The sequence below is a fragment of the Psittacula echo genome, assembly GCF_963264785.1.
Source record: "Psittacula echo genome assembly, chromosome: 2".
Taxonomy (NCBI): Eukaryota; Metazoa; Chordata; class Aves; order Psittaciformes; family Psittacidae; genus Psittacula; species Psittacula echo.
The window spans coordinates 138,804,912-138,817,715 of NC_137737.1; the positions used below are offsets into that span (position 1 = coordinate 138,804,912).

The window sequence follows — 12,804 nt, forward strand, 5'->3', positions numbered from 1 at the left end:
GGTGGTGAGGCACTGGAACAGGTTGCCCAAAGAGGTTTTGAATGCTCCATCCCTGGCAGTGTTCAAGACCAGGCTGGACAGAGTCTTGCACGATACGGTCTAGAGTGAGGCATCCCTGCCCATGGCAGGGGGTTAGAACTAGATGTCTTATGGTCCTTTCCAAACCAAACCATTCTATGATTCTGTATGGCTCAGATACCATTCTCCACCGTTTTCCCCTCCCTTTAAGGTCATTCATGGAAACCACACTCTCCTCTGCCCATTTCATCATTTCTGCTCTTTCTAGGCATGGGCTCCAACTTGAGCTTCTGAGCTTGTTCATGAGCCTGCTTCCTTTAGCATTTTTGTGGTGATGATTCAAAGCAGAAGTGTTCCTACTTGCTGAGCAGCAAATGTATCTCCAAAAGCACAGTAAAAAAAAAAAACAGAGAGGCCGGTTTTGATGTGGATGTGACATCTGTCACTGTCTGTCAATCAGTCATATTAATTCTTTCTTCAAATAAGTAATGGTTTGTTTAAAATGAGCCTTGCAGTCCAGAGATGTGGCAAGATATTGATCATGGATGTTAAATTGAATCCAATGGCACTGTTTGAAAATGCCACCACATCTAGTGAGGCATGTGTAAAACTCCCTGAAAAGCAGTCAGAAGATGATAGCAGTCTTTGAATCTTTACCATGACATCTGACAAACAAAGACATTTTAAACCCTCCAGAAATGAAACTGGTTAGCAGTTATCTAAGTGTCAATGAGGAAGCATCAAGCCCTAGGATAGCTTCTGCCTTTTTGCTCACTGTTGTATTTTGGAAGTAACTTCTACTCTGGATGACTTTGCTAGTGAAACCTCTGTGGCATCCATGGTGGTATTTCTGAAATACATTTATTTGAAACTATGCAACTAGCTTGATGCCTGCCTTCATGCCTTCCATTCTCAAGCTGGTGATAGTCATCTCCAGTTTGTTCTTCAAAAAGGGCACAGCAGATTGATCTTTCAAAGCCAGGTTTGCCTGTGGCTTTTCATCTAATACTTTATCTGGAGTATATATGGTAGAAGCCACCTTTCTGTTGACAGCATTTGTTTTCTTGTATTTTTTTCCACTAGAGGTAGCTTATTTGCATCCCTCCTGCTAGGACCTTGAACTGCTATGTATTTCAGCCTGCAAGCAGGGATTTCTTCAGAGGAATCCTACCAGTTCATGGTGGTGGAAAAGGCAGTTTGCACAGACACCTTGATTTCTTCTCCAGAAATGACACCCCCAAACCATCTTTAGTAAACCCCTTTTGTTTAAATAAAAAAAAAAAGGTTTTGTGGGTCCTCTGACCCAGGATGGCTTTTTTTGGTCATCAGAAACAGATGGATTTATCCCATCACAGAACATTCATCTGGAAAGTAGCTTCTAGTCTTTATTTTAAATCAAGTTAAAGACCTACTTAAACTTAACTGCCCAGATATTTCTATGAGCTGTCTTTAATTGGAATTTGTGAGAAAATGTTTTGCTGATTAGAATTGCTATTTGATAAGCACTGCTGAGAGCTACTGACATCTTTCTAAAAGGGGTTCAGATGCTTTTCCTGTCTAAAAAGAGTTGATCTGTTGCAATGATCTACACTTTTGTCCAAGGTGTCCCTCCCTGAAATTGTCAAAAGAGAGTGCTTAAATTTTCTACAGCAGAGTTAGAGCTTCTCAAAAGTGTCCAAAACAGTAAAGGAGAGGACTAATCCACCAAGCACTAAACTATGGAGAACACTTGATTAAAACATCCATTAGACCATTATAAGAAAGATCCCAGGGACGAAGATTTTTAACTACAGAAAGTAATGTGGAAGTTAGTGCCCTTACTACCGACTTTAGCTACTGTCAATTACTCAGTAACTATTTTATATTATCTGTATATTACTATTTAATATTACATTTGAATTTCAGGCAGATGGAGCTAGAGAGAGACTATCAGAACAACAATACAACCGCCTTGTGGAGTACATCACAAAGACATCGTATCACCTCGCTCCCAGCACCTCGACAGTGCCAGCATTGCAGACCATGGCTACTGAACACCTTCCAGCTACAATGAAAACATACCAATACGTGGTTGATCTAAATTTTGCCGAAGTATTCATTAGCAAATTCACCATGGTGAAAAATAAAGCCTTGAGGAAAGGATTTAATTAATAATAATTTGTGGTGAGTATAGTAATGTCTTACTGTTTTGAAAATAATGCTTTCTCTGCAGTAACCTACATCAAGTAGAGTTGCATACAATTTTTGAGGAGGTAAGAGATGATAACAAAGCCCAATAGCTTTTTCCAATCTTGACAACATTCCTGCTCCTTAGCCAAAATACTAGTGCTGGAAGGAAAGTGTTATAGCAGATGATTAAAGGGAAAAGGAACAGCCTTGGACTGTAGCTCTATCAAAATCCTTTTTCCTTTCAATAGCCAAAAATCAGAGAACAAGGCAAAATTGTGTGCATAGACAGTTTTGCCACACACACAGAATGTGTATCAGTACCCTTTATATCATACTTTAGGGTCTGCCAGTTTCTATTATAAACAAGGTTTATTACTGGGCTGTAAAAACTTGCTCAGGCCGAGCCTTTTTCCCACACACACGCATCCCCACCAACATGTATGTCCTGAGGTAAAACATTTTCCCCCACTAAATCTGAAAACCCCAGTGTGGCTGGTTTAAGTAAGTTACTAGTGACAGCTGGGTTTTAGCACCACTTTAACCTTACAATGGCTTCCTTTATTTGACTGAAGTTTTGCAGGACATTAGTCCTTAATGTAAACTAGTGCCTTTGTGTGGTTTGGAGAGCAAAACATGAACTACAACATGAATTTCTTTTTAAAACTCTCTGTATACAGAAACTTTATTTTATCCACTATCAAATGTTCAGAAGGACTTTCAATGTATATGTGACATCGTGCATTGTCTGGTCATTAGCTCTAAGCCAGTAACATGCAGTTCAGAAATTTAAGAAACAGAGCTTAGTCTCCTTAAAAATCTACCAAAAACCTACAGGTTCAATGTAACATATATATATATACACACACGCGTAAATATAGCCTTGCTGTGTCTTGCTTACTTCTGATCAGCTACTATTACACTTGAGCCCTGATTCATTTTGTTATCATCTTCGAACAGATAAAACCAGGGATATTTAGAAACATGACCTTTCAAATGTGTGCTAAGCAAAGTGAGATTTTTTTTTTCAAGTTGAGTGACTGAAAACTATGGACCCACAGGCACCAGTTACATTAACAGATGCCATCACGATACACTTATGAATATATGTTAAACACATCAAGATGAAAGAGCTTTCTAAGTAAGTAAGTGTCTTATTTTTCAGATGTTTTACAGTTTGTGAGACAAGAAATGACTCTTTCTGGGCACAGTTTGATTACTTTATTAACCAAATATGATTATGGCAGTTTTAAAACCCAAAAGCTTACTTGGTGTTCAGCTATGTGTCTTACTTTTCTCCTCTTTTCTATGTACTTATGGACATGAATTTTGTATGGGGGATTCCTGAACATGGCCAGAATTGGAGACAAGAACTGGAATAAATTCTGATCATCATTTGAAGCAGATGCATATGCTTTATAGTTAATAACTTCTATGCATACTTGATATGACCAAATGCACAGTGAATAAGAATGTAGTAACTGCAATGTTTTTCTCATGAGTTCTGTTTTGTTAAAGGGTATTTGTAAAAGCCATGTCTCTCGTGTACCGAAAATATAGAAGCCTGGGATCTGCATTGCCCTTTTCTGACTGTGAAATAAGCCCATCCATTATCAACATTTCATACAGTGATTTAATAACTTAGTCATTGTTGAAATAACACTGTTTAAAAAATGTATATGTATATATGCACACATGCTTAATTCCTGAATATTTTATGGAAATAGTTTAATACTTCTAATTTTGCATATTGGTGGACAAATTGTAATATAATGAGATTGTTTAGAGATAATAAAGCTATTCCTATAATACTGGTTTTGTGAGCTATTTGGTAATTTGGTTACAGGGAATGAACAGGTCATTGTGTAGAACAGGACAGACACAAGCTTCATGTAAGACCCCATTAGATTCATGTCCTAAAAAATGCAATAGATCACGACAATACATGGTAAGTAAAAACTGATGATTAGCGTGCTGAAAGAAGGTTTCTGCTTTTGTGACTGAATCAAAACATCAGTGTCGTTACTATGTGAATTAGTCTAATCTGCTCATTATTTATGTAGTACACAGGCCAGCCAAGAAAATGCACACACACCTGTTAAAAAAAAAGAAGGAAAGCAGCAGTTTAATTTCCAAAAGTTGGTAGACTGCAGACTGAAGCCATTGTTTAAGATACATTTGTGTTATTCTGAATTATATTCTCCTGGAATGAACACTTGCTTAAATTACACTCCATGAATTACACTCAGTGAATTAAGCTGGCATCTTTACTGTGTTAGGCAGGTTCCTTCTCCCCCTTCCGACCACATGTATGGAAACATATGTGGAGATGGCATATAAATGAGCCTCTCCTACATGTGGGCTGTGTGAACTATGAAAACAAAGTTGTCCAAAGAGCAGCTGCCTGTACTTGGCAGCTAAAGCACTCCAATGTGTACTCTTAAAACATGCCTGCTCTCATAATGCTCCTTAGACCTGGAGAGCTCACAGCTTCAAATGTCTTTTTAGTTTTTAGTGTTGCCTGCTAAAAGGAAGCACTTGTTTTATACCCATCCACACAGAAAGCAACAGTTCTACCCTGCAGCCTCTCAAAGCACAGACATAAAAGTTGAAGCTCACCTGTCCTTGTCATGGTTGAACAGATTTAGCTAGAGACAGCTCTGCTGTAGGGTCAAAAAGCCACCGTCAGTCACAAAGCTCTCATTTCTTTAAATCAGCACGTGCTGGTAACTGAAGGAACACAGACTACAACAATAACTGCTGCTGGCTGTAAGTTTAGAAGAAACTTGGACTTTAAAAGTAAATTAATTCACAGCAATGGGAAAGAGTAGAGGGTAGAGCGGCAAGGGAAGGCAGGTCTGCTAGCCGGCACACCTGGCAATAGCAAGTTTCTTTGCCTCAGAAGCTGTCAGTATGACTGAAGACCCCCGTCTATTTAAACCTGCAGACAAGCCTGAGAAAACGCTAGTCGGTACTCAATGGCACGCAATGTTTATACTGTACATTGGGAAGATAAATGGGTATCATTTGCTATTGTTAAGCTCTGGTTTACATTTATAGGAGCAGGGGTATTTTGATTACAAGACAGTTTCCCCTGCGTCGCTAATGTCAAATTCTTTCTTCGCTTAAAGGAAGTACTGCCTGTATGGAGAGTTTAAAAATCCCACATTGCTCTGTAATAGTGCTCTCGATCAAATACATTACCTATGTGCTTTCATTAGTCCAAATGTTGCTCACAGATACCTATTAAGTGTTAAGTAGTTAATGATCCATTTAAAATAATGAGTTACTCCAAACAGGATTTGAACTGAAGACCTTAAAATACAACACAGATGGCCTAATTTGTCATGCTGCTCTGTACAAAGCCTTCCCTCCCTTCACACCGTCAGCTCCAACTCCTCTCTCAGAACCCACACTCAGCAATCAAGAACCACAGTCCCAGTACCATCCATCATAAACCTCAGCAACAAACAATGCACAAAGCATGTTTCACGTGACAGGTATCGTGGAAGAACACAGATCATCAGGTCTTGTACTACACAGAACGTAGCAGAGATCAAAACTACACTTAAAAAGGAAATGATACATGTCTAGAAGAAGCAGCATGCAAAGATGTTCATTACCGTAATACCCTAAAATATTTATTTTATCTTTCCCCTTCCCTGTACATCAAATACCTGCAGTTTAAAGTCATTTTGCCATCAGAGTAGCATACCATGTGTAAGAGTGGGCATTTGCACAGTTTTTAAGTCTTAGATATAACAGTTGGCTGCTGCAATGATGGCAACACAGTGATGACAACAGATAGAGATAGGAAGGTTGGCCAGTGTACTTCCAGAATTCCTCTCTAAAGACTTTCATCTCAAGGCCAGTTCAACCCTGTGGAGCCAGAGGCCAGACCCTTCCAGAAATCCAGCCTCTCCCTTCCTATAACAACTATCCTCTTGCACATTCCCATCAGCACCTAGGGCAACCCAGCTGTAACTGCTTAAGATGATACACTTTGTTATCAAAAATGGAATTTGGCCAAACCAGAAGCAAACAGTTCCTGGGGAAAAGAAAATGAGACTTAGTCACCTTGAGCAATTTACGAAGACTTTCTACCACTCCTCCCAGCATCTGAGCAGTTAAGCATTTCAACATTAATGAAGACAACTAATGCCACTGTGATGTATTTTATTTGAGTTACATTAGAGTTTGCCATGCACTGAAGTGCATTACACTTTACAATTCAGTGAACAAATAAGGTTTGGTCACCACATCTCCTTAGACTGACGGGTATCTGCAAGATAAAAAAAATACTAAGTTAAGTTGGACAAACTTCATGCTCTAAGTAAACATTATTAGCATGTATGAATGCAAAGCAAGAGAGGAATGTTTATGTGGTGGTTTTGTCTAAAGGAATTCCCCCTGTTATTTCCTTATGGGTTAAGATTCACACACCCTTCATGTGGCAAACAGAAGTGAAACATGGAACAAATCAAGAGCTGGAACAATACTGCACAGCATGTCAGATCCACTATACATGCTGCACCGATAACTGAATCAATCTTGCTAAGGGCCTGAAAGAGAAAGGAATGTAGCTTTCAGATAGAAGCCAGAAAGGAAACAAGTGGTGTAGGCAACCTACCAAGAAAGGAAGAAAACCAAATTCAAATAGCTTCTCCACATTACTGAGCACAACCCAAGACCAGCTGTGCTCCATGACAAGTCATGCAAGTGGGGATTAGCACCAAACTCTTAGCTTGCCCCTTTCTTCTGTTACTGAGCATATTTTAGAGGTAAGATACTCCTCAAATTTATACTTGTACTCATTATCAATATCCCCACACCAAGTCCATGCCAATTCACCCATAGGTACCAAGTTGCCTGCATGCTCAACAGGAACAAACTCCATGCAGCCTGCCAAGCTAACACCTTAGCTAAGGAACTCCCCTCCCTTTCCTCAGTTTTGGGGCTAAATGCTAATTCCAGAGTCAGTATTCAATGAGGTTAAACCACTGTATTTAGTGCCACATACAGAATATATTCTAGTAAAATGGGAGATGTAGAGCATGCATGACCACTATACCCTTGGGTAAGTACAGCAAAAAAGCATCAAATTCAACCTCCAATCTCCATAGCCAAGATTTAAACTACTGAGGCAAATGAAAATGTCCTCCATTTGTTCTGTGTACTTGTCATTTTCACAGTCTTTCCAGAACATCTGAAACACTGGCATTGCTTTTCCCTTCTCCTACTTAAGTATCCATGTGCATACATTAAAAAAGAAACCCAAAACTCTTTCCACTGTAAAGAAGTGAAAAGTATCAGTTATGATATAAACAGGCTAAGGAATAAGAACCATTAGCAATTCAAACAAAATCCCACATAAAGCCTTGACTTTCACATTTTCTTTTGAGCTGGTGTAATCACGGAATGGAAGAAATGTTTAGGAAACATTTAATTTTAACAGGTGCTCACAACATGCAATTTTTTTTAAGCTGCAAACATCAGCTAATAGAGAGCAAAGCTCTATTTGCACTGAAAAAAAGTCCTGCTCATGACTCCAATTAAATATTCAACATGCATCCTTGTTGACAGTGTTTGTTTCAAATGATTTTACCACCAGATGGCCTTTCAGAACACTCTGATGAAGGCCACCTGACTAAAGAATGCAATTCCAGTCTCTAAGAAAGTTTAGAAGTGCCTATATATTAGCAATGGGACCAAACCAGAGGCAGAATTAACACAAATAAAACCAGGTAAATGTAGCATTTCATTATTTATCTTTGTTGCAGTCATAGCTAAAGGACAGAAGTTTCCCTCTCACCAAAAAAAAACCCCAAAATCCCAAACCAAAGGGACTGTCACAGAGGTTTTTTTCTTTTTTTAACTTCTAAACTTTTTAGAAGACCTCAGCTTTTTATAATGTAATGGTGTTATTCAGAAATCAGATAGTTCTTGCTTGTCACACAACAGAACTTAATATTAATAGTGTTGAGTACAAATCGTTTATTCAATCTTGTTGCTTTATGCAAACAGACTGAGAAAATCCAGCTGGCTGGGATAATTAGAGCCACAGATTATCACGTAATGATCACAATATGAAAACATTCCAGGAGAATGAAAAAGCTATCATCCTAGATTAGTTAGAAGTAATTTTAAGAGAAGCAGAGAACTCAATGTAAGAAATCTGGATCAAGAAAGGGGGAGGAATTTTTTATAGAGTTGTCACACCATGAGCTCGTGCAGTTTACTGAGTATGGTTATTAATAACTATGACAAGGTTGAAATCAGGACTTTTTTCCTGGTGTTATGAAGACTAAGCGAGGACAAAGTCTGATAGTCTTCAAACAAAAGGCAGCGTTAAGTGCTAGTAAAACAGTATTGTGAACACAGCTCTATTCAACCTTAATTCATAGAATCATAGAATCACAGAATAGTTAGGGTTGGAAAGGACCTTAAGATCATCTACTTCCAACCCCCCTGCCATGGACAGGGACACCTCACACTAAACCATGTCACCCAGGATGGCAAAAATCTGAATATTAGTACACAGAGCTGTGCGCCATTGCAATTTTTATATATGTGTGTGTGTGTATTTAAATATATTTCCTCTCAGGACTAGTTATCTTCCCCCATCACCAACTTCAAAAGACAAAAGGATATGTGGAGCCTGTCTTTGTCCCTTACATTCAGAGACAAATAGCCTCTCCATCTCATTCACTGTGCTACCCCAATTACCCAAGTAGTACATACAGATAGCCTAAAGCTAAGCAGTTCAAGGTGTGACAGCAGCAGCATAACAGTGGTATCAGGCAAGTCTCCTTTCCATGGCTGTGTGAGTGAAAGGCCTGGCATCTCTCTCTCTTTGCAAGTCTCCTGTATCACAGAAGTTAAACAAATTATCCAAAAGGTATTCAGGAGCTTTGTATTCTGCCCTTACTCCCTCTCCCCAGCTCCCGTATTTCTTCATATTTTTATTACCCAGAAGTATCTCAAGTGCAATTTATATCCTATTTCTTTGGGAGCACCTTTCTATTTGATCAAAAGGAAAGAACCTCCAAATGAAAGCAAGATGTTTCACTGAACCTAATCTACTCTTGTTCTACTGCAGAGTAGCTTACTACCTGTAAATGCAGATGCCATCATTTGGGTGGTGCAGACTCAAACACACCCGCTCTTCTCATAGCTTCAAAGTCCTTCATGGGATCATAGTTTTTGTAGAACTCTGCATAAGCTCGTTTTCTGGGCTCAGCAACTCCAAACTGGAAAGTGACACACAGAAAATCAAATCTTGCCAAGGTTTACAACCAAGACTTTTTTTCTATTAACACTATGATTTGTATCAGTGGATATTGGTCTTAAAAGCCTTTATCTCAAATTAGTAAAATATTACTTTGTTTCTGTTCAAATCCACAGTTCAGTCTACGTGACCACTGGTCAGGAAAACAACTATCTGAAGTAAAACTTTAAAAAGAAACTCCATTACAAGATAGCACGTTGTACTTTTAAGATCCAGAAACACTCCACCTACATCGACACTTAAGTGTCCAATACTCTCCTTGTAAAACATGCCATTATGGCAAGTTTTATGCCTGCAGGCAGCTGCAGAACTCTAACTCCAGATAAAAAGGTGTCCTGAACAATTACATTTGAGCTACACTGTTGGTCAGCTACAGAAGTTGGTAAAATATTACAATACCTCCAAGCCACTCATACAGCTCATCAACACAGAAAGACACAGTCCTGACTCCTTGGATACTCATTCACAAGAAGCACACGGATATGCTCCAAAAGCCACCAGACATGAAGGAAAGTCCAAGGTGGGTTCGTCTAACAGTATCTTAATGTGTAACAAAGTAAATCACTACTGAGATCCATGTTACTCAATTCTAAATATGGTCTGCTGCCTTACTACTGTATGAATGTGGGAGTGCCAAAGAAGGTATAAAACCTTCTATGTTTTATTAATTATTAAAAAAAAAAATATTGTAAGTCTGACCAAAACCAAGCTTGCCTACCTCTTAATAGAGGTCTTAAGTAGATGTTGAACTTTAACTGTGCAAACTTACTTCTGAGATGTTTGTTGATCTCTGAGAAGTGTACGTAGATTGGGATATTTTTGTGATGAACAACCTGAGATCAACTTAATTTCTAGTCACTTTTATCAATAGCTTCCCGAGTACTCAAATGCTGCAAATCACATATTCACAAGTTCAACAAGGAAACCAAGATCTAATTCTTCCACAGTAACTCTGTGTTGCTTGTTGTGTGTATGAGATCCAAGAATCATTTGTTAAAGGCACACAAGAACAACTACCACTCTTTACCAGAAGTCTCTTAAAGACCATGAAAAGCAATCTATAAGTGGGTGGGGTCTTTTTTGAAATGTAATGCTCCATTTCCACGATACTTCAAAAGAAAGGATAAAATGACCACATCAGCCTTCCCCACACTGACAGCCTCAGTATCAAGGATGGGTTTTCCAAATTGCTTTTGAGCAAGTTTTCTGAAGTCAGCCTAGAAATAAGAATCTGACAACACTCTCAAGTCTCGAGATACTGTGACAGAGACACAGACTATCCAGAGCTAACTGCATGATTAAAAGTAGTCTAGGACAAGGAGACTCAAGGTTAAGTTGTCATGAATTGCATGATCTTGATCACACAGCTTAAAGCATCAGGTTAGTCATATAATTTCTTCAAATGAAGATTAGAAGATTTATTTATGTTCTGGAAATGTGCTTACAAAAATATATTACTAAAGCTTTCTGATGAACAGCTCAACCAAATCTCAGCAGAGAAATAGTATGAATTCTTAAAGCACTCTAATGAGTCCCGTTTATAACTGAATGACTGCAGAGCTCACCTTGTATAAAGCCGCACATCCCAAGGATACAAAAAATGCCCCAAATAGGTGAAGCTTCATCCGCCTGGCCAGAAGGCGCCGCATCTGTGGCTTAGGTAGCAGTGCAGATGACATGGTGATTGTATTTTCTAAAAGGAAAAAAGAAAAAAAAAGAAATTATGGGACAGTATAATTAAATAATTTTCTGTAGCTCTACTCTAGAAAGATTGTGCTTTTTGTATGGTGTAACAATTAATCTCACAGCACAAGCAACAGCGTTCCTATCAGACTTTTCAATGAGAGTGTTTAAGGGATAAGATTCAAGCACAACCTATTTATGACATGAATCTACGTAAGTTTTTTTACAGCCAGATCAAGGCTGGCTTTCACTGTTCACACTAAATCCTTCTCTTCCTGCAAGATCTACCATTTCAGGCTTGCTGTCCTGGTGTTTACATCAGATGACATACATAACATTGATCACATTTTATTCATTTCTAAGGAAAAGCACATGCCTCTTGAACTCCCCAGTTTGTGTAGTGGTTTTAGGTTTCTTTTAAGTAACTGCAACCCTTATTGCATTAAAGGATGTTTTCCTATTCGGTAAGATTTTACTAAAACCTCGCATGACCTGAAGCAAGGTTCAGTGAGCTGTGGCTGCCTGCAGGGTGCTGCCCTGTGCTGTCAGCCTGTGCTGACAGGCCCACGCAGCCGTAGCGAAGCCCGGGAAAAGGCCCAGCTGTCCCCAAAGCCCTTGGTGCTGCCTAGCCTTCTCTCACACTTCATAGGAACCATTCCAGAGAGGCCCCTCTGCCGCCGCGCCGCCGTTACCGGAGGAAGAGGCCACAGGGCCTGTCCCCGCACCCTCAGGGACGCGCAGAGGTCATGGGCTGCGCGGCGGGCGCCGGGCGGCAGACGTGGGGAGGGCGGCGGCAGCCGCTGGGCTGTGGTGAGGCAATGGGGGCAGGGGACCTGGCAGCACGAAGAGGGAGCGCGAACACGACCTCACCTCAACACAGACCCACCAACGTCCTTCCCCTCCGCCGGCCAGGCACCCTCTGCGGCCCCGCTACCCCGCATGCGCGCGAGGCGGCGACGAGTACGGCGAGCGTCTCGGCCCAAACCCAGCATTGCGCGATCTGCCGGGCCTGGGAGGGAGAGCTTCAGCCCGCGAGGGAACGCTGCTGGCTGTGAGGTATCGTCGGGGGCATGCCTGCAGCCACCGAGCGCTCGGCTCGGGCTGCACCCCGCTGTGGTGCAGAGCAGAGGGAGCAGCATGGAGCAGCCTCGGCGAAGCCTGCTGGGCCAACCCGGGTCGCGGGCCTCACGCCCACCAAGAGCCCTCATAGTGCTAGGTGCCTGCTGCTCCAACCATTTCCCACACAAATCGGTGCCTTCTGCCCTTCCAGCAGACATCAGTCGCTTTTCCAGATCTCCAGCGTGGCTATCAAACCCAAACGGCGGGAATACCAGAGTTCATGAAATAATAATCTTTTATAGAGTTTACTAAGAAGGGTTGGCCAAGCCTAGAAACAAATAAAGCAATTAGTAATCCTTTCTAGCTATCCTTTAGCCAGGTTTTGTACCTTTCCCGGAAATGAGGCACATGTGTGCTTTGCCCATGGATTCCACCTGATCACCATCTGCATGTGGTATTGTCATTTTTATTCCTGGGGAGTCTCCGTGGGATTTACGCTAAATGCTATGCATTCCTGTCTTGAAGAAACTGAACCCCCTACTGCGGAGCAAGATATTCATTCAAGCCTTGCACTCCCTTGCCAAAGCCAG

General features: G+C 40.6%; 2 protein-coding genes across 9 annotated transcripts in view; one reads left to right on the plus strand and one right to left on the minus strand.

Moving 5' to 3' along the window:
- Positions 1-4,079, plus strand: part of VPS13B (vacuolar protein sorting 13 homolog B) — a 456,296-nt gene extending 452,217 nt beyond the window's left edge. For 5 of the 8 annotated variants that reach the window (XM_080611862.1, XM_080611868.1, XM_080611866.1 and 2 more), the window contains one exon: positions 1,924-4,078. In XM_080611862.1, the coding sequence (XP_080467988.1) occupies positions 1,924-2,169 (246 nt within the window). In that variant the 3' untranslated portion in view covers positions 2,170-4,078. Of the gene's footprint in view, positions 1-1,923 lie in introns of all 8 variants that reach the window. The other 3 variants (XM_080611867.1, XM_080611869.1, XM_080611863.1) reach the window with 2 other exon arrangements.
- A 2,264-nt stretch (positions 4,080-6,343) lies between these two features.
- COX6C (cytochrome c oxidase subunit 6C) lies at positions 6,344-12,127 on the minus strand. Its single transcript, XM_080609590.1, has 4 exons — positions 12,026-12,127; positions 11,038-11,165; positions 9,297-9,434; positions 6,344-6,466 (listed from the first exon to the last, which is right to left on the minus strand). Exons 2-3 carry the CDS (start codon positions 11,149-11,151, stop codon positions 9,315-9,317), a joined length of 234 nt encoding a protein of 77 aa, XP_080465716.1. The 5' UTR covers positions 11,152-11,165; positions 12,026-12,127; the 3' UTR covers positions 6,344-6,466; positions 9,297-9,314.
- Between the last annotated feature and the right edge of the window lie 677 nt (positions 12,128-12,804).

What these genes read in the sequence shown, in the direction of transcription:
- COX6C (XM_080609590.1), bottom strand. Translation starts at nt 11,151, where the DNA reads ATGTCATCTGCACTGCTACCTAAGCCACAGATGCGGCGCCTTCTGGCC. An exon ending in GATGTGCGGCTTTATACAAG is followed by an intron (nt 9,435 to 11,037) that starts GTGAGCTCTGCA and finishes GTCACTTTCCAG; the next exon opens with TTTGGAGTTGCTGAGCCCAG.